At 41.3% G+C, this 21899-nt stretch overlaps 2 protein-coding genes across 3 annotated transcripts in view; both read right to left on the reverse strand.

The window, feature by feature from the left end:
- Positions 1 to 126: 126 nt before the first annotated feature.
- On the reverse strand, positions 127 to 7279 carry LOC115372636 (gremlin-2). Its single transcript, XM_030070689.1, has 2 exons — positions 6946 to 7279; positions 127 to 1559 (listed from the first exon to the last, which is right to left on the reverse strand). Exon 2 carries the CDS (start codon positions 1556 to 1558, stop codon positions 980 to 982), a length of 579 nt encoding a protein of 192 aa, XP_029926549.1. The 5' UTR covers position 1559; positions 6946 to 7279; the 3' UTR covers positions 127 to 979.
- Positions 7280 to 8377: 1098 nt separating this feature from the next.
- Positions 8378 to 21899, reverse strand: part of rgs7a (regulator of G protein signaling 7a) — a 51478-nt gene continuing 37956 nt past the window's right edge. The window contains exons 5-18 of one of the 2 annotated variants that reach the window (XM_030070829.1): positions 18929 to 19035; positions 17917 to 17968; positions 16724 to 16788; positions 16326 to 16402; positions 16018 to 16099; positions 14864 to 14938; positions 14637 to 14735; positions 14207 to 14268; positions 13545 to 13655; positions 13177 to 13302; positions 11602 to 11788; positions 11291 to 11380; positions 9499 to 9535; positions 8378 to 9188 (exon numbers count right to left, since the gene is read on the reverse strand). In XM_030070829.1, the coding sequence (XP_029926689.1) occupies positions 9515 to 9535; positions 11291 to 11380; positions 11602 to 11788; positions 13177 to 13302; positions 13545 to 13655; positions 14207 to 14268; positions 14637 to 14735; positions 14864 to 14938; positions 16018 to 16099; positions 16326 to 16402; positions 16724 to 16788; positions 17917 to 17968; positions 18929 to 19035 (1154 nt within the window). In that variant the 3' untranslated portion in view covers positions 8378 to 9188; positions 9499 to 9514. Of the gene's footprint in view, positions 9193 to 9498; positions 9536 to 11290; positions 11381 to 11601; positions 11789 to 13176; positions 13303 to 13544; positions 13656 to 14206; positions 14269 to 14636; positions 14736 to 14863; positions 14939 to 16017; positions 16100 to 16325; positions 16403 to 16723; positions 16789 to 17916; positions 17969 to 18928; positions 19036 to 21899 lie in introns of both variants that reach the window. The other variant, XM_030070828.1, reaches the window with a different exon arrangement.

Genomic DNA, 21899 nt, shown 5'->3' on the forward strand with positions numbered 1-21899 from the left:
TGACATACATACTTACACACACACATAAAATATATGTATTGCATTGCACCTCCATTACAGATTATGCAATTATAATTTTTCTTTTTACTGGCTAGTATATTTGTGGCAAATGTTTATGGTCAATTTTATGCCCAAGCAGATAGATGCCACTTGTTATGTCTGTGTTGCAAAATGGTTTTTGAAAGATTTTCCTTGACATCAAATTGCATATCACTGGGGACACCATAAAGGTTAAAAATAAAAGTTACAGGTTATAAGTTACAATGTTAAACAACAGGCAATTTCAAGACAGTCTGTCTGTCAAAATAAAAACCTTACTGGCTTCTTAGGTGAACTCCCTAATGAGGCAGAACTAGCAGAAAATCATCTCTTATTACACAGAGTAATTTTAAAGAATTATGTTCTTTGCTTTTCGGGTCCCTCCTCATTTAAGGCATTACATTATTCGCATGGTCTCTCCTTTCTGTCATTAAAACTTTCACGATGACTGTTAGATAACTCCTTCATCAGAAAGGAAACAAAGTAATGAGAAGACAACCAGACATGTACAAATAGTTGTTACTGTTTGTCTTGCAAACTGAACCTACAAAACACTCTTTAACTTCTTAGAAAGAAGAGGAGGAACACTGAGCTTGTCAGAGATTTGCCGCTTCATCATCAGTGTCTACTGCACATTGACTCTGACCAGTGTCTCTTAACAGTGTCTGTTGTCACTTGTCCCATTAAAGATCGACAGCCAGCCACTATAGCTGCCAGTCTGTGATGAAGTCAAGGCTGAGCCATCGTTTGATAATGCCGGTTCCATCTCTCTGAAGTCACTTTAGAATGGGGCCAGCCAGAGGCCTGCAGGATAGTTCAGTTGGAGGCCAATCTCTCCTTGGAGGAGAAATTTGGGGATCTCTGTCCATGTTCATGTCAACACTCATATTATGTGATTTTATGTCAGTTCAACTTAAGAAAAAATCCTTTTAAGTTCCTTCTACAATTTCCCATGGCCGCTCACATCCACAGACATACATCGGCACTGTTTGACCCTCTGGACCTTACGGTGTCTGAAAGGGGGCTGCAGACCTGGGCAGTCCAGCTGCACTGTGAGCTGTGTGATGCGGTGCGGCCTGCAGAAGGAGCAGGACTGGAACGGCTCCTGGGCTTTGTTGTGGCTTCTCCTTCCAGAGCCAGACACGGGGCCACGATTTTGGCTATGGCCCACACTGGGGCCCATATGGCGGGGGATGTAGAATGAGTTGCACTGGCCATAGCAAAAACGGTTGACCACAGTGCGGCTGCGGCAGCCCTCCTCACTGACTGTCTGACGGAGCGGCTGGGTCTTGCACCAGTCCCTGCGGAGGTAGCGGCGCTCCGTCACCACTAGGGCCTCCCGGCTGGAGGACAGCACTTCTGGTTTCCGTGGCAATTGCCGGTGGTGACGTTCTGAGGAAAGGTTCCCTTTGTTCTTGTATGGGGATGGGATAGAACCCTGGGGGCGGAGCTTCTTGGTCTCCGCGGTGATGCAAAGCACCCCAGCCAATAGGACTGGAAGAGTGATTCTCCAAAGCATTCTAAAAAAAAAAAAAAAAAAAAAAAAAAAAAAAGGAGGACAAATTAGTATGCATAACATAAAGACAAATTCCTCTCAAATCAATGAAGCATGACCCAAACAAGCTTATGAACTGTCACATGAACAGAATATGACAATTATGTAACACCATAAGGGAAGAGTAAGCTTGTAGATGGTGTACACTGACGCTGACACCGGTGTAACAATGTCGCTCAGGCAGCGTGCGATGTTGTCTGTCATGTTTGTAAGAGTGTTAAAGTGCATTCATGTCTTCGTTCACGCAGTCTAGCCTCCCAGGCATCATTGAGGAATGAATCCATCACCAGGGCCCCCATTTGTCAGCGTCTCTGTGTCATTACTTCTATTTGCTTTCCTCTCGGCTACGCAACTCTTCCAAAAATAAACAAAGCCCTGCCATCAAAGGATACACTTAAACACCCATAACGAGAAGGGGAAGTTGATTTTATTGGTCCCGTCGCCGGGTAAAATAATTAGGGCTTTGCTTACTCTAGTCATGAACTATGCCGCAGATATGTAAACAGGCATTAGAGAGGCCCATCTGCATGTTATTAGGGGAAGAGCTGGGGAACTCTACAGTACCCTTTGGGAGTCCACTCTCCTGCTCTGTGGTAATATACTATGGAGCAAAGTGAACTGAGACTGACCCATAATGTCCATAATGGCCATACTGTTTTCTGTCTTGCACTAGTACAAGAAAGATACAACACGATCTAAAGAAATATGATTTTTAGAACTTTCAGGATTGAGTATGTGTCCAAGTGTGTGCTGTCAGTGTTTGCGCCAGCACATTTTTGACCATCACTCAAGCATCTTTTCAGCAGATGTTGCTCTTGACAAGCATCGCATGACATCAAGTCAGAAATTCTCACTGAGAACCAAACTGCCTCAAGGCCACTGGCTGCTCCTATTCACTGACTCTTCTTTGCTGTGCAAATTTCTACATCCTCTTTCTTTTCTTCCTGGACCTGGAACTCACTCTGACATGGAACAAATGACTTTATCATAATCCACTTTGTTTTTTTGCCTCCTTCGCTTCTACCCTTGACCCTTGGGTCATGGCAGCTCAGTCCGGTTATGCAGGAGCCCTCAAGTCTCTATATCACTGTCCCAGCAGCGCTCTTTGTAAGCTAGACAGCAGCTGTTTCTTTATGGAGTTTGTCCGTCCAACAGAGATGTTGTATGAATTCTAAATAGACTTCTGTATTCTTCCTTTATAAGAAGCCCTGTAGTGCAGAAAAGATTGGAGACGTGCTGGAGTTAGACAGGCTCAACAGTGCTCCCTCTTAACTCTTTGCAGCCCAAATCTGATCTTCTCCTGAATGTCTAAACAGAAAACAGATGAAATATGATTTTTTGATGGTTAGATGGTCATGAAGACATCAAACCTGTGCAACAGGGAGTACGAAATTTGATTTGATTGTTGTTTTGGTGTATATTCAGACAAGTAATCAGAACTGTCTACAGGTGAAATTGCATTATCTTCCACCTCACCATGGAAGAATGATTCATTTACATTTACATTTGGAAATCAACTTGGCAAAGGGAACACTATAGGAGAGGGAATTTTTTTTTTCTTTCTAAAAATAACTGTCCTAAAATATTGTTATCTTGAGGGAAAGTACAGCTCAGATGTGTGCCTATACTGTGTACACATACATGCATGCCAGCTCACACACACACACACACACACACACACACACACACACACACACACTGTGCAGTTAAAATAACTAAACTGAAGACTCCTGCTGGTTCCTTCCACCACCTACTGCATTAGAAAGTCATGACCCCACTCCATCTTCCACTGATCTTCCCTCCATATATAACACAGCCTCATTTGTCTTTAGCAGCAGCATCTTATTCCTGCTGACTACATATCTAAATGTATGAACCCCTGGTCAGGGGAACAGTCTGTGCTTCTGTGTGCAAGTTCCTTCTTGCTTTCCCCATTCCCTGGCTACTCACTGCCTAAAGACGGACCCCATCCCTTGGCTATGGTGAGTTACAATGCCCTAGGGGCTGTGAAGGGACGACCCAGCCGAGTGTGTACATAGGGCATGACTGATGGCCTGTACAGTCAGCGGCCTTACTCCCTCTCCACTTCCAAACTCGGCCTAAGTATGATAGCGCCGGCCCTGCCAAGCTAGCCTCATCAATCTCTGCAGCAAGACAAATTGCGGTTTTGGGGTTGGGATTGGGGGGAGCGCTGAGGTGGATGGGTGGGTGGGTGGTGGGTTGGAGGTTAGTGGTTGGGGTTAGGAGATAGAAGGAAACAGGCTGAAGGAATGGTGGGGTTTGGGACAGGGGGTAATGATTGTCTGCAGAGGACCCGCTGGGAAACAAAACCAAATCCACTGGGGCTTTATGTATACGCCCTGCTCTCCCCGCAGTCTAACTCTCAGTCAGTCTGGCTCTCACCCTCTCTCTCCTTATTTCTCTCTCTCTCTCTCTCTGTCTCTGTCACTCAGTCTTTCGTTCACGCACGCACCAATCATCAGAGCCCCGGAGACGGAAGGAGACTGTGGTTTCGTGTGTTAATGCTGAGACAGAACTGAACCGGACCTTTCTGTCTGCTAAACACTAATATTGTCCACAAACACAGCCTTATGTTTTACCAGAACCACAAATACTTGGGGGATACGCTTCACTGAGCTGTGGCAGACCTTGGTTCCAAAATTCAGACCTCTAATGAAATTACAAATACCAGAAACAAATTCCAGAGACTGCTGAGCTAGACACAAGCCTTTTTGAAAACAACTATTATCATCAGTGGGAACTTGTTATGTTTTGTTTTTCAGAATGGCATTATAATACCCCAGTAATGTTTTATGTCTGTGTAACAGCGGTTGCCTTCTTCTTCTTCTTCTTCTTCTTCTTCTTCTTCTTCTTCTTCTGTTTTTTTTGTTTTTTTTTCAAATCTTAAAGTTAAATAAAAACAAAGCCAGCAATAGCCATCTGTCTAGCGGCTAAACATTTTCCCTTTTCAGTTATTCAGTGAGTCAATAATTGAAAGAATAATTTAAAACCATGTCAGTTTTTCGAATTTGTATCACAGATGTAGTACCACTAATGTCTTCCCAGCATGTCTTCAAAGGCAGGTTAAAACAAACAAAACCTGATGCCTCAATTATTGGTGCGTCAGAAAGTCTCATACACAGACTGGTAAGTGCAGTTAATTACAGTAGAACTGCATTTAATTCACCGTGCAGCTCAAAACTCATTCACACACGTACAGACACATATGTACGTGCACACACACACACACACACACACACACACACACACACACACATGACCACACACGTACAACACACAGACATGCAAACACATACATAGGATATAAAGAGAGGGTGAAGGAAAGAGAGAGAGAAAGAGGGAGAGAGTAAAAAGAGGGGGAGAGAGAGGTAAATGAAATGTTTTCACTTGGAGCAAATTACACAGAAAGGAACCATGTCATTATCTGCATTTGCGGATTGTATTTTCCCAAACTGCGCTCGGCTGTTGGCTCATTAACAGTTGGGGAAAAACCTCCATTTGGGGGGCTTTGCTGTGTAAATGTGTCTAATGCCAGCATTGCCAGGAGGCTGCTTAAGGCAGTTTGGGCAGCCATTTGTCACCACAATCCATCTTGATAATGACTAGCAGCCCAGATACAATACTTTCCAAGCTAAGCACTGGCAAAGATGTCAGGCAACTCCTTTGCTTCTACAACAAAGAGCGCTTCAGCTTTGGAAGAGCCCCACTCAGAGATGCTGTGATAGCACACGGCCTCCAGTTGGGTTCTGACTGACAAGAGCCCTCGTTAGAGTGCTAAACACCATCTTCCACTGTCACTTCGGCTCGTATGGTCTGATCCTGCTCACTCACTGAAAAGTAGTCCTGCCGCAGCTCTGTAAGCCTTAAATATTGCTAACAAGCCACGTGGATGCCCTGCTGGCTTAACAGTTGATAGATGGTGAAAACCAAAGCTTTGATTTCAACAGAAACAGGTCAACAGTTGATTCCAACAGTTGCCTGAATTAGAGCATTACCCCGCCTTTTCAATCAGCTTTTCTCAGTGTTTTATAATCATGTGTCAGCGCCCAGTGACAAAATGTTGTAACTGGGCGCAAAAGTTGATTAAAAGTGTTGAGAAGGTCATGTAGCCTTCTATCAAATGTTGGTTTTCCGTCGCTCTGAGGCAGCTACAATGAAGCAGCGTTTTCTGTTGCTAAAGAAACCGTAATGTGTCTGCGTGCTAAATCCTCTTTGACATCAGAGCAGACTGTACAAGGTGGTGCAGTCACCGGAGCTGTAAGACGGATCAGAAGGCAAGCTCCCTGCCATTCACCACACACCCACACACATGCACACACACACGCATGCATGCACACACACACACACACACACACACAGATATGGACTCACATAAATATGCACATGAGTACACGCAAATGCAAGCATGATTGCACACACAGACATGGGCACACACACAAACACACACACACACAAAAGGATAAAAACTGCACAGAGAGAGAGAGAATTATTATTTTGTATTCATACACAATACTGATTTCCCATGCACATTCACATGATCTTTCATTCTTTCTTGTTCCTATTCACTTGAAAAACAAAAAAACGCCTGTCTCTCTCTCACTGAGGCGTACAACACACTGTCATCACTCTAATTCTCTTTCACTAACACTAATTCCCTATAACACCCCGCTCCCTAATTATAGTCATTTGGTAGACATCTTTATCCAGCGCTCCTAACTTTACCTTGAGGGCTTATATTTTTAGCGTGGGGGACCCCAGTGGGAATCAAAATTCCCAGCACAAACTTTGTTAGTAAATTGCTGTTGGAGTTGCATGCCACTGCACTTAGTCATTTACTCAGTGACTCACTGAAACATTTATTCACTCTCACCATCACTTTATCAGTCTCTTATTACCCCCCTTCTTCAACACACTCACCCAACCAAAATGCACTGTTCTGCATTATTCCTGGCTTCCCATGTTTCATTCAATCTAAACGAAACATGGCACTTTCCCTGCTTACATAATCACAATTCTTCCCATAAAAAAAATCCATCTTCACATGTCATTTAATTTTGTGTCGTAGGTTACTATTTTTACTTAAAGCAACTGGAGAGGAATTTTCTCCATTAATATCAACTTTTGTCAAGACTTTTCTTGAATGATGTGAATAGAAGGTGATACTTGATCATTTAAAACATTATGAACATGGTCACTCCTAGAACGTTCTTGCAACAAGTAAGCCTGCACTAGAAACGAATGAAATGATGTCACCCTATTGGCAGGCTCCATGTTAAATGACTGTTTAAAACCTGGTCATAATGAGGTGTGGAGTTTGGCACCTCATGTACCTCTTGCCACAGCGTGCAGCGGGATAGTACTGTGTTGAGGATGCAGTCAGGGGAGGTTGTCCACCCTCAATGGTCCTGGCGTCCGCTTCCAGGTTTTGGTTTCCATGGCAACGTAAACTGTAGTATCCTTTGGCTTGTCCTCGCTCCTTTTTGTTCCCACTAAGGACCGATGGGTTTGGACATGATCAGTTTTCCATCTCCTTGCCTGGACTCTTCTCTCTCTCCTCCTCACTCTCTCTTTCTCTCAGACTTGTACTTGCTGATGTTCTAGGCAGTAGCTCCAGGTTTCAGTCAGAAGGACCCGATATCCTAGTTCTGTGGAGACTCTGGCTGTGGTCTGTCTATGAGTGCGTTTGTGAGTCTCACTGTAGTGCCTGCCCTAGCTTGAATCCCCCTCCCACCCTCCCCCTTTCCCTCCTCAAGACTGGGAGGGTTTTTCCTATTGGCCCTGGTCATTGTGTGATTCAAACTTCTTTCATTTACCTCTCTCTTTCTTCCTCTCTCTTTCTCTGCCTCTCTCTTGCCTCCTCCTTCTCTGCCTGTGATATCTTTCTTTGGCATCTTTTTCTTAACTTCCACCTAACTGGTTAATTGCTGTCACACCCCCGGCCACCATGCATCAAACCTAAAACTTTCACTGTTTCTCCTCTTTTCCCCACACTCACTGGTCTTTGACTTTTGTCATTCCACTTCTAGGAAGTGAATGAACTTCTGCCAGTAAGGGAAATGACGGAGAGGTTCACAAAGAATCTACAATCATATCCAAAACCCCCAAACTGTCCATCTCAGCTGACTCTGCCTTGGCTCTCTCACTGGCACGGCAACCACAATATTACAAAGCAAAATATGGGCAGTTGCAGTCTTCAATCAGTTAAAATCCACAATCCATAAATCATCGTATGTATGTACCCAGATGCACTGACAGGATGCTTTGAAACGGTCACAATTCACATTCCTTGATGCAACTGAGACAATATTGTTTGTCTGCTCTGTGGTTCTTACTAAGCTGACCACTGGGCACAAAGACTAAAAACACTGACTGTCACTCCTGCCATCAAAGAGCTGAAACATCAACAGGCCTTGGAAAACCTCAGACGGGTACAGTCTGAACAATAACTCTTTCAGCCGACCGGAGGATGATGACACTTTAGCATAACAAAACTGTATTTGTCTGCAGAGCACCCCAGTGCCTTTTGCTGATCTGGGCTCAGGAGCTCAGAGTTGAAATGAGGCAGATTCCTTCTCTAAGAAATAATCTATCTCCCTCTAGTGGTGTAAAAGAAAATTGCACTGTATGCGTACTACACTACAGTTTTCAGAGTGAATGATTAAATTATTTTACTGTTCCAATACACTAAAATAGTGACAGTGTTGGTCTTTGAAATGTTAGAGAAATCCAAGCCCAGGCCATAGTAACAGATAGAGGGCCAACTTTAATAATACATTTTAAGTAAAAGTGTCTTTAAATATGGTATAAAAATAAATGCAGGAGAGAATAACAAAGAATTATGTTCTACATAAGACAGGAGACAGCATTTTTTGTAATTTTGAATGTGACTTTACAAGTGCAATGAAAACCATATGTGCTAATTATTGTAGTGCAATAAAATCAATGCAATGCAAAATAAATGCACAATAAATAATCATAATCATAATAATATATATTGTATATGCATACTGCACAACACTTCCCATAGCGTGACAAAGTATCTGTGATCTCAGATCGTGTATAGCAATGACATTGGTTAGATTTATCAGTTTAAGCTGTCATTTTATTTTCTTTTTTCTTTTTTTCTTTTTTTTTCTATTTGTCTTTTTTTTTCTTTTCTCTCTGACATCATTTGTTTCAGCTGGAAGTGAATGAGAGAGGGGACTCAGATCCAGCAGTTACGATGGAAGGAACTGGAACACTGGATTTGACTTTCTGTTTAGGCATTTTTCATCTGTTGAGTCTGTCAGTGTCTTTACAAGTCCAGTAATGCCTCCCTTCCAAAAATACTGGAAATACATCAGGTACTGTAAAAGGAGAGAGAAGAGAGAGCATCCTCTCCATGGACATGCAACATCTGGTGGACAACAGACGATCCGGCTCATCGTCCGGCTGAGCCAAGAGCGGATGGACGGACAACGATGACATAGAGATGAGATGGTTCCCCTCTCCGTGTCTCAGAGAGAGAGAGATGGCGTTGATTTTAGCATGATGGCACAAGACTGGTCAGCCTCTTGGATGTTATTGGTTTCCCCTGCCTCAGGCAGAGAGAGAGAGAAAGAGAGAGAGGGTGGAACAGAGGGGGAAGAAAAGAGAGTGAGGGAAAAGAAAAGAGAAAAAAAATGTATTCTTAGCTTACACATCTTAACGGTAGCAATCATAGGCATGACGCTGAAATTGCACTTATCTAACTTATTTTGTATAATGTGTTCCATGCTTACAACTGTAAATTATTTTAACAACAATTATAGAATATGTAAAATATATTTTCAGTATCTGAATAATAATCAATAAAGTGCTGACTGACAGTTCACAAAACAAAAACATGTTTCATTTTACTTTACCTGGAAGCGACATCCCTCAGAACAAGTTCTTACTTTTCTGCGGGGACACACAGAAGAACACAAACTGAGTGAAAGGCATGAAGGGGGCCAAAATGTGACTCATGCAGAACACAACATTTTACAGGCCAAGTGGCCAAAGAGATGAGCTGTCCTTTCAGCTCAGCTGTCCTCAAAGAGAGGACGATGCTGGTCTGTATCAGAGTCACTAAAAACCTCCAACAGTCAGCCATGTGCTGCATAATCAGATGTGAGGATATTAACTTCAACAGGCTGTAATGATTATGTGTTGCAATAAAACATGAGTTTGAAAAGAATATTTGGGTAAATACAAAGATTTATCAGTTCCAAAGTGACTGCCTACCATAACAAGACTCACAACCATTTAACACAGCTGCAAGGGAAACAGCAGCATCTTGACGATATTTTTTCTTTGGTGATTAAAATGCTGTTTTCCAATCAATAACAACTAAAACTAGAACTGTTTTGTTTTTTTTTTTTATCATTGTATGTTAGAGCAACAGCATAGAGCTAAGGTGGGAGAGGTGTGACAGGTTGAGTTCAGAGATCAATAAGGCACTGATTGTGCATTCACCTGCCTGTGGGAAGGTCAGACACCCAAGACTTTTACCTCAGCTGCTGAACAACATTGTCGCCATTCACATGGGATTTTGTGAAAGAATCAAATGCAAGCCTGAAAATGAGGATGAGGATTTGGTTGCTTCTTAACAGCCACTAAATTTAAATCTTGCTAGCATGCTTAAGAATGAGAGGGAACAAAACCATAGTATGTGAGAAAGTACATTTTCACTTCAGTTTAAGTGTATAATTCTGACATTTTTGCCATTTTGTCAATGTTGTGACCACCTGCACGCCTCTACTGCTACTCTCTCTGTCTTGTGTTTGGTTTGGCTTGGTTGGCAAAATTCATCATCTCCATACAACATACCATGGTTACCCATGCACTAACCTTGCACTCACCTTATCTACTGACTTCCACCCTCCACTGATCTTTTCAAAAATACATTGTTGTTAACCTTGTTTACCATGTAGCTTCCTATGTTTTGTTATGATTTTAAACCTTTACACACCTTACATCACAACTCAAACTTGGATGGCAATCCTTTCCAACTTTCTGATTTCCAACTCTGAATAGAACTCTTGTTCAATTTCCAAGTAGGAAATTGATTTTTCCAATACATCCAATACCTTCTGAATGCTGGGTGAGCGAAGGATTAGTAGAGCATGAAGAAAGGAAAGAACCGTGTTTTCAGTGACTTTTCCAAATAATAATCTACATTGCTGAATCCCTCCCAAGTTGACATATGAAGAACAAAGATAAAAGAAAACAAAAGAGAAAACAAAGAGGCCCAAATAGAGGACCTAAGCGATAACTGAAGGCAGTGGAGTGGAAATGGTAGTTTATTGAATGGAGTGTGACCAAGTGTGGTTTGCAGATAAGATTTAAATAATTGAGAAACTAAAGAGCGACTAATGAGCTGATGATATTTAGAAATACTGCAGTCTGCAAAAAATGTAAGTTTTTAAATTGATTCCAGTTTGTGCAAGCACCATGTAGATGGGACATGACTGGAGTAATATTCATAGATTTTAAAATATACAGCTAGTACTGTGTCTCATCTCTGTTCTGGATACATGCTGACATAATTATGTATGTGCTGTGCAATTAAGTAGGCTATATAGTGTTTTTGTGTTTCTCTGAATTGTATCTTTTTAGTCTACCTGGAACTTGGACTTTGATCCAAGGTTTAGAGTCAGGCTAGTGATTGTTTACCTTCTTCTTGGCCTGTAATAGCTCCTGGTAGGCACTGGAACGGATGAAGCGGCTGTAAGAGTCACTCTTCATCAGCTTGTAGATGTGTTCCTGTTGTAGAAAAGAATCAGTTACAAGAGCAAGACAAGATCTCTACTGAGTCAGCTGTAATATAGTTCATCTTGTCCACGTCACTTATAATTACTCTCTGAGAAACACTGGACTGATTCTACGCTGTTGCCACAGTCCTTGTTCACAAACTGCTACAAAAAATTACCACAAGCAATGGAAGTTGTGATTTAGAACATTTGTATCAGTTGCGACTGGCTAACCTGTGCATCCTCAAAGGCGTAGCGCCCAGGGTCTTTGACATTCTGGGTAGTTTTGTCATAGCTCTTTGAGTCCACGTTGATGGCACTGGGCGCTCCCGGGGCCAGAAACTCCTGCCAGATCTCCTGTACCCTGCTTGGAACCTCTCTGATGGGACGCTTCTTCAGTTCTTGGACCGCCAGCCAGAACCTAGAGACACAACAGCACCATGACTTACTGTTAGACCCAGGGTGGCACCTCTGGACCACCACTCCACTCCCTTTCCTGACCATTCACTTATACAGTAACATCCGCTAAGAATCTATGAGCAATGGGAAAAAAAAAAAATTTCCAAATGTAACCAGGTCAGAAGCTCCTCACGGCTCATTCTTTAGCATTACAAAGCCAGTCATTAACACAGGGTGATGACATGACATTACTGATTCAATGATTCCTTTCAAGAGCATCCTCTTTCATTATTACATGTAGTATAATTAGGAATGTGCGCCATGGCGTTGCCCACACATGCATGAATGAATATAGCATGATACAAATTGCGTAGATATGACGGCAGCAAGTGCATATGCTTCATCAGAGATATATTCTGTCTATCAGAGTGAAAAAAGAATAAAATCCTTCTGTTACACAGTGGGGGAGGGGAGGGTTAAATAAAACAATATGCTCATGGGAGTGTTGTCATGTGGTCAGGTATGGTCCTCTTCAGTGATAGCATTCAATTGATCCAATTAAAAGTGCATCATAACAGCGCTGGCTATGGAACGTTTGACCTCATTATTTGCTCCCAGGCTGAAACAGTACAGGCACGTTCCAGCAGAGGGTGCAGAGGGGCCATGCTACACAGTGGCTATGTTTACATGCACTGAATAACCCACTGGCCATAGACAAGGCCTTGGGTTAAGCTGTTTACATACACCTTTGATACCCTGCAACTGAATCCCTGAGAATCCCTGTTGCCTTGAGTAAACCAATTAACACCACATTTCCATGTACCTGCTCACAGCTAGAGTAGTCCTGTGGAAATGTGCATTTAGCTGTTGCACTGTTCTGCTAGGATAAAGGGGGGAAATGATGACCCCAACAGTAGCAGTAATAATAATGCTGTCATTTAGTGAGTCTTTTGGTGTTTTAGTGACACACAAATGTACCCATGAAGCTGTCTGAGTCTGAACGTGTGCACACTGTGGAAACCAAAAATTGTTTGGTTTAATGCTTCACTTACCCATTTAATATCAGAGTGAGCCAGACATCTTAATCGTGTGTCTCATAATCAAGTAAGAGCTTAGCCCAGTAAATTTAACAGAGTAATGTCGAGCACATGTGTCAAAGCAAAACCAGGTTAGTTGAGTAACTGGATTAAGAATGAAAATCTCCTTTTTACCCAACAGTTGCTGCTGTTGATGTTGATGCACTGTTGTGTATAGAGGTAGCCCTGAACAGCATGTAGGGTACATGACACTATTTATATAGCTGGGTGCAAACATCAAAGTTTGAATCACATCCTGCAGGGTCTACGTGCATGTGTGTATGTGTGTGAGAGAGTGACTACGTGCATGTTTATGTGTATTTCTGGCTCTTACCTGAGATTCTCTGAGCTGAACTCAGACTCCAGGAATTTGAGGAACTGCTCTCGCCCCACAGGATCTTTGAGAACCTCATCAATGCCAAAGGCCCATCTCTTCACCCTCTGCTGGCCTGGCTCCTTGCTGAAGGAGGGGGGCACACAGGAAAATGCAGCATTGTCTCACAGTGGTGGTGTGTGTGTGTGTGTGTGTGTGTGGAAGAAAATGCATAACATACATACCACATACCTAAAATTCTTATAGGTGAAAATAACTAAAAAGAACAAATTATAAAAGCACACACACTTTATCACATGTGCATTTCTCTCTTTTCGCCCGCATATTGTTTTGCTCTTTCACATGAACGCAGACTCACACATACACACCTGGCCTCTAGCTCCCAGATTGTGGTGTCGTCTGAGATCCAAGGGTTGGAGGGATCTGGTGGCGTTAGGAAGGGGTCGAATTCAAAATACTGCTCTGTGTAGCCCAGCAAACTGAAGAGGAAAAAACAAGACAACATTACAATCCAGCATCAAATCTGTAACACGCTGAAATGGCAGAAATTTGGGTTAAGACAGTATAGTTCATGTTTTATGTGAATCATTACACTTCCAGGAAAAAAGGAAAGAAAACGGGGAAATTGTATACTTGAGTCCAGAGCCTTAAACATTTGGCTCTTCATGTTGTTGTTTTTTTTTTTTTGGTTAAACCTGAAAAGAGAGAGCAAATCCAGCACTTTTCCCCTCCTGTAGGAATGAAAGGTACAAGTTTGACAAGATGGAGCAACCCTGTACTTGTAAAGACATCTTGAGAACTCTGCTGAGTGTCCCCTTCTCTTTTCAGTGCAGGAAATGACAAATTGAGGCTTTGTGTGCCCTGCAGTATCTGGCAGCATTGCTGCTGACGCCCACTGAAGGCATTGTCTGAGACCAATCACTCCTCAAGGTCACTGGAGCTCTTAATTCCATGCCACGTTAGGCCGTTTAAGGGCTCAATAAACAGATCGATTGCTAAACTGAATAAAGACACAAAGAACATCACTCACCTCTCTGCCACTTTGGACATTTTCAGTCGATGCCTGTCTAATTGCACTTGCCAAAAGGTGATCTGAAACCAAAGGAGTGTACAGTTAGAATGAGTGTTTTCTCTGCCTGGCTGTGGACTTTGCTTGAAGAGACGTTTATGCAAAGTGTTGGTTAGCAAGCATGTATGCCATATATGTCAGCTGCACTGTAATTACACTATTTGCCTAATTGCTTTACATCTACATTATTGTGCTCTGTACTATGGCATCACTTCCACAGATATATATCATTATATTATTATTACATGCTAATAATGATCATGTAACTATGTAAATACAGTACAAGAGTAAGACTAAAGTCACAACAAGATGCTCGGTGTGAATGTTAGCATTATATCCAGACTCTTGAAAGTCCTATCGTTGGCATTACAGCTCCCCCTGTTCTTCTTACCTGTTCCTGCAGCTCTTCTTCTGTGGGCTGCTTGGCCTCTGGGGCAGGGGTGTGGGTGGGGCTGTGGGTGCGGATATCATTCTGCAGCCCATACACAGACTAGGTGAAGAGGGAAAGGCAAATGGCAAAACATGAGGTCTGTTCACGTGTGTGTTACTACGCCATCAAGCACTGTAACCTTAACCCTGACCCTGAAACAAACAGTTTTCTAGAGCAAGAGGATGCACCTTTCTTGTCTTGTGTGGGTTTTTCATTCTGGAGGACTTCTTTATGTCGACTTCTGTTGTATTCACACATCCGGGCTGAGTGAAAAGCAAAGAGAAAAACTGGATGAATTCACCTCTCTCTCTCTCTCTCTCTCTGTCTAAATACGTCAGAGTTCAGCCGGTTTATGCTATGCGTCTTCCGGGATCATCCCACAAATAGCAAAGATGCAATTTAACACTGCAATGGATTAGAAGAATACCATCATGAGAAGAGCCACCATTACAGAAACAGCCAACCATTATGGGAGTCTCAATCAATCAATTTAGCTGGGGTGTGAATTGATTCTCAGAAGTCTTCAAGAGTATGTGTTGAATGCTGGTTAATCAAACATGGAATGTGCCGATTCTACCAAAACAAGGAAACCAGTGGGAAATCAAACACTCAGTGTGCAAATTCTGCCTGATTAAACAAGTGGTCTAATCTAGGACTCTTCCAGGAGAATGGAGCTAAGTGGCTTGACAGCATCACTGTGAAATCTGAATTAATATTGATTATGTTGCTCTGAGGACACATAAATTGAACTTGCTATTTTCCAATTAAGCATGGAGCTGTGGCTTTGGAAATGGTACAGCAGAGGAGACCTTTTACTTTTTTTTTTTTTTTTTTTTAGAGGGGGGGTAAATGCTAAATGCTAGGGAAGTGCGTACAGTCTGAACAAGGTTAAAGGGAAGCAGTGAAGCTGATGTGTTCTGACAGTTATTGATTTCACAGTTGCTTATAAATTTACATAGTGGTAACTTCTGTTCACTATTCACATGTAATGAGAGGCGGACGTATAGCTCACCCGCACTTAATGTACATAATTCATTAAGCATTTCTGTATTGACTATTAGGCCATATTTATTTCATTTATGTATTTATTCATGCATTTCTTCTTCCTGCAATTCATCACCATAATGTGAATGAGTGTAGACAATAGTAAATTGCTGTTTTCAATATTTTCTGCAAGCATTATTGTGATGATAATGGTGATGCCGTCAACAATGGTAGCAATGGCAGCAATCATGGTGCTGCTGATGATGACGATAACAATGCTAGTCATAATCACAGTGATGATGGCAATAAAGATCATGGTGATGACGAAGATGATGATGATGATGAATATGACACTCACCACTGGTCTGTGCACATCCCAGAATGCTCTTTCCTGACTGTCAAGAATTTTCCTCTCGATTTTGTCTCTTTTCTTGTCCACTCTGAAGGTAAATTAGTTCACAACACATCTTATGTTACCGGCCTTATGACCCGCTCATTGCATCACACAGTATAATTGGCAGTTCACCTGTGAAAGTGTGCTGAAAATTGCAAGGACGTTACAGTATAAGGTAAGGGTATTCATGTGATAATGAGGTGAGAAGAGGCCTCACTCCCCCTTCCTCAATGCATGCACAGTTCTTTAAAAAAAAAAAAAAAAAAACATACTTTGCTTGTGCTTCTGCTTGCATAAAAATGAACTCCCATTTCCTTGCGAATGCTCTCTGTAGCCTTGCTAAGCTCTCCTGAAAATAAGACAAAAAAACAAAGCCATTTGAGGGATCTGTTAATTGTATTTGTTGCACATACTGGGTATAGAGCACAGTTGGATACCATCTATAATGATTTGTGCTTGCACACAAAAGAAAAACGCTGAGTATAACTAACCAAGTGGTTCATTCCTTGCATTTGTTGGAGAAAGTTACAAATAGTGTGCCAGCGAATACAAAAGCAAATGCCTTAAGTTTCAGCATGAACAAAAGACAGGAGATAAATGCTGACAACGCAGGGACAAAACAGATATGTGAATAAAGGAGTGCTGACACTAAAAGACCTCCCTTACTTACCGCTTCATAGTCTGCAAGCTCCAGACGCGCTTTATTTTGCATTGTTCTTTTGCAGAGGTAAACAGCTGAGAGAGAGAGAGAGAGAGAGAGAGAGAGAGTGAGCAAGGGAGAGAAAAACAGAAGTGAGAGAGGGGAGAGACAGGGGAGCACATGAGCTCAGCTGGGTTTTAACAGCCTTAAATGGCCGTGCATTTACTTATTTAATCCTCTCAACTGCACATTTGAACTGGCTTGCAAATCACAAAGGTCAGTGACTGTGTGATGTGTTTGTGAGTGTCTGGTTGTGTGTATGTGTGTGTCCACATGGCACTTTTCATGTCTTTATTTCTCTGCATGTCTTAGACATTAAACAAGAGCTTTCTCTGCATCCTGGTGCCTCCACCTACTCCCACGTCCCTTCATCCCTCTATTAACTGACCATTATATGGAATTCATTAATCCATTAGCCAGGCGCACATTTTCATTAGGAGGCATTGTTCACGTGAATCAGTTGCTATGTCTGAGACACTTTAAGTTCCCCTAACGCTCAGAACTATTCCCAGAGCACGCATTAGCCCTTCCCGCTCCTGCAAGTCAAACAACAAATGAAAGGCCTGCCTCAAAGGTACCAGCTATTCACTCAAACCATTTTTGTTATTATGAAACCTTTATCTCCACTCCGCTCACCTGTAAACAATGAAAAGCTCATCTGTGTATCATCATAAAAATGTTCAAACAAATATTGGCGCATATACATGCACAATCACAAACACATGCGCATGCACAAGCACAAGCACAGCCTTGATTTCCTTCACTGTAATCACTCCACATCGGTCAGACAATATGAATAAGGCAGGGCCAGATGATAGTGATTGGAATATAAAATGGTCTCCATAGAGTCTGTAGAGCTGTGCAGGGACACTGCAGAACAAAACTGAATTAATTCATATTTGATTTTCACTGGACAATCAGCCATATAGGCATTTGGGTGGAGCTAAATATAAATTCATGTTACTATGGACTGCTCAGCCACTGTAACTGCTCCATTGCTGTTATTCATTTGTGCTTTGGGGTACAATATGTAATAAATATATTTACTAGACAAATATACTACTGTACATTCAGTCTGCATTACTAAAACATTGCGTATAAGCTACACAATGCACCATGTAAATATTCAACTACTACAGAGCAACTAGGATTTTCTCTCTCACCATAGTCTGTGTTTTCTGGTTCCCAGCAGTTTGATGGCCAAAAGTATGGAGTCTGGAGGGAGAGGGGGCATTATGAAGTGACAAAAGAAAAGAAAGCATTACATCTTAACAGTACACTACAACAGTATGTGCATGTGGTACATCAAAGTGTGCACACCATCATGTGAGGGACCATGAAGTCATAGCACTGCAGCTGTCACAATAAAACATCTAGCCATATAATGGGCTAGGCCTAGAATCTAAAGCACATAAATTGCTTTGGGAGAGTGCCTTGCACAGACACAAGCATGAATCTTAACCCCCTTTGGGCAGCGTTGTGGGGACTGACTTCAGATGAGAACAGATTAGATGTTAAGAGCAGAGTGATGACTGGCACTAACACAAATGGCTTTGGGCATTGATTTACTTTAGTTAGTTCGGCGCAGCACACTTTGGGGAGCTCACCAGGTGGAAAATCGCTAAAGCTGTCAATCCCACTATTCACATTGAGAATAACATGCGTTTTCACATAGGACTTTAAGGCTTCCTGTGACACAGCGGCCATTAGACACTGCCATATATTAATTAAAATCCAAACACCGCTTTGATTCCTGCATGCAATGAAGAGGCACTCAGCAAAGTTTGTGTCCATACATGGTGAAAAATTAAGTCTGTTCTATATAAAGACAACATTTCAAAATAAATGAGGGCACACTGTTTTTTAAAAAAATGATGAAAAGCCTTCACATTGCTGGCAGCTGAGTTATTAAGGTTAAAAAACACATTGTGGCACAATATGGCCTTCTTTAGAGTGCAAATTTATGCAGTGCATTTGCCAGCAAAATAAAGCAATTCAAAGTAAAGTTATGTGATTTATGCATCAGAAATACCATTAATATATTATAATAGCTTTAGAGTTATCTTTTAACTTTCTTTTGAATATTCTAAGATTTTCCTGTCATGTTGATGTCATAACATTTTTTTTATATTCACATCATTATCATGGCATTATTATCATCATCATCGTTCTTACCTGAAACCTATAGAAAGTGCCATCATCTTTGAGAGTGAGGACATGGTCTGAGATGGGGAAGAAGTAGCCATGTGCAGCCATCAGGGTCCCTAGGTGAAGAGCCTCCACTGGGAGAGCAAACAAACACATTATGATTGTGTGATACTCATGTTCCCTCAGGTAACCTTCAACCCAGACACACAATTTTATGTGAAGAAATCATGCTTGTACGTATCATCAAACCAACAATGACTTGATTTTCCCAATAAAAAATAAAACACATCTGAAAACTGCGACCTGTTGAACTCAAGGTGGCATTATGACCTTGATCGACCTCTCCTGGCAACAGCAGGAACAGCGGCAACATTGATAAAAATGCTGTACTCGTACTCAAAGTCCCCTGGAAAGCCACCCCACATTATCCATCCAATCCCTAGTGGCCTATCGACTCACACAATAATGTCACATGTTCACAAAAGAAATAGGCAAGCTAGCTAACCCAAGCAGAGGTCCAACAAAAATGTCTGGTGAGGAGGCGATTTATCTCACTGTTACATACTATCCTGAAAACTACTGCTTCATTCGTTGCTTATTTGGGTTGAAAACAAAAATAATTAGTCTCTGTAGCTGAAATGTCGTGTTGCTCACTCATAGCAATGTCTGTATATTCCAGTTGGTGGAAAGTTTTTATTCCAAAATAAAGTACAGCCCAGGAAGTGAGCTTTGAAACCAAGAAATGCAATTCAGCAAGTAACTGTTCAATCATCGTTATTAATCAAGAACTCACACCTTGTTTTTGCCCCTTTAAAGTATGAAATAACAAACACAAAGAATGTAACACTTGCAGCACAAGAAAGGGAAGGACTCAACATTAGAGGCAAATAATGTAATTTTTTTTTTATCAGTGTCTTCAAATAAACAATGGGTGCATGTCATCCAAGATATTTAGCAGAACATCTCTTGTTCTGTTCTTTATATGGAAGCACATGGGAAAACCCATGTTTTCTGACTTCTGACTGTTTGTGACTATGGAGATCTAGAAAACTTTGCCCCTGGGAGTGAGTTTCCTTTCTTTTTGTTTTGTTGTGGTTATGTCACTTTTTTTTCTACATTTATGGTCATTTGTTTCTAAAACAGACTTGAAATGATGTGCGAAGTTTTACACTCATCTAACAGTTGTGCAAGACCAGAGAGGGATATAACCATAACAGATAACTTATGCTATGCGTGTACATAAAGTTTGGGATTTAGGACATTATTGCCCTTTTTGTCAAATAAATCACTTGCCACCACTCCTCTGATTTTAACAGTTTTGTGTGAAGAATGATTTTCTCCCACACATTATTGCCCAGCTGTTCCATATTTTAGCTATGTGTGAGGGAAAGCATAAAACAGAGCCAGCATGTCGAAAGGACTCGTTCATGGAATTCAGAGAGCTATAAACCTTCGCCATGATGGACGACAACTAAAACACAGGGCAAACGGAAATCTGCAATGACATTATTATGCATGGAATAACAGATGCAATCAGAAAATTAAAACAAATTGTTTTTATAATCCAGTTTAATGAATGTAAGGCTCATATCACAGAAATCATACATTTGGTACACAAAGCATGACCGAATGCACTGTTGGACAGTGAGTTAATATTAGTATGCAATGTGATATTATGTAAGCTACAGATTTCACAGTTGGAGTGTTGTTGTCTCCCATGTGGACTCTGAAGCAATAAAGAAAAGAGAAGTTTTTTTTCTTTATCGTTCAAAAACGGAGTTGTGTCATCAGGGAATTGCAAAATCTAAGAGTTATAAGTCAGTAGTTTGATAGTGTCTTTTTTGAGTTTTTGGATTAGAGTGATTATGTTTCCCTTCAAAGATATTGGCCACTAATCTCCTCTCTTTATAAACACTCTATGTAATAAGGAAACATTAAATTGATTGGTGTTGAATTTAAGGATAAAATTTAAGGAATATAGCTGCAAATGGCAATTAGCAGGGCCCACACACCTGAATATGGTGCGTGGGCACCATATTCCAAGTGGAAAAACAAGAAAGGGAGACTAATGAAAACAATTTGAAGGACAGAGCTCAGTTAACAATAAATGTCTTTGTTGGCATTTATGTCATCATGCATCATTATCATCATGTCAGTCATGACTTTTAAACTGTGTGTGGCATCAGTGTTAACTTACATATGCTTATCTAGCATGCCACACTGAACATTTTGGAATTGCAATGGCACTTGTACTGTACAGAGCTAGAAATACAACGGTTTGCAATTTTCTTTTGAAGTTATCAGCTTGCTGTAACGCCACCTACGGGCCGATTATCACCAAATTTGGCATGGTCCCTCAAAATACATACATGAACATGTGTACCAAATTTTATTAAGATAGCATCATGTGTTTACAGTTTAAGGCATTTTTTGTAAATTAAAGTCCCACCCACAGTACTTGAGAAAACTTTGATGGCCAATTACAGTAAAACCCTATGAAATATCAAAAATCCAAACAAGCACTTTTTTCTGGATTGGTTCATACATGCAATGCACCAAATTTGGTGCCGATTGCTCCAAATTTTCTAGAAGAGTTAGTGAAAAAAAAATGATTTTGACAAATTTCAAAATCATTTTTATGATGATACACATATGGAAAATCTGTCCAGATGCAAACGGACCTGGCCCTTGTGGATCAATTTCTCTCAACCCACAGAACCTAGATAAAAAATAATTTTGTTTCTGAGAGTTACAGCTCGTAAATGATTGGCCCAAATGCAAATTTTGTTATCATAGCGCCACCATGTGGTCAACTGATGTTTTTTGTTTTGTGTTGTTTGTTCTGTTTTTTGTTTTCTTGCCAGAGTAGTGGACGAGATTTCCAACCTGCCAAGTTTGAGGACTGTACCTGTTAGAGTTTTTTAAATGCAGATCCCTTAGGCAGAGAAGCAAGAAAGAATAATAATCCAAGCAATCACAAGAGGGCTTTGATAAATTT

Source organism: Myripristis murdjan, chromosome 15, assembly GCF_902150065.1.
Source record: "Myripristis murdjan chromosome 15, fMyrMur1.1, whole genome shotgun sequence".
NCBI lineage: Eukaryota > Metazoa > Chordata > Actinopteri > Holocentriformes > Holocentridae > Myripristis > Myripristis murdjan.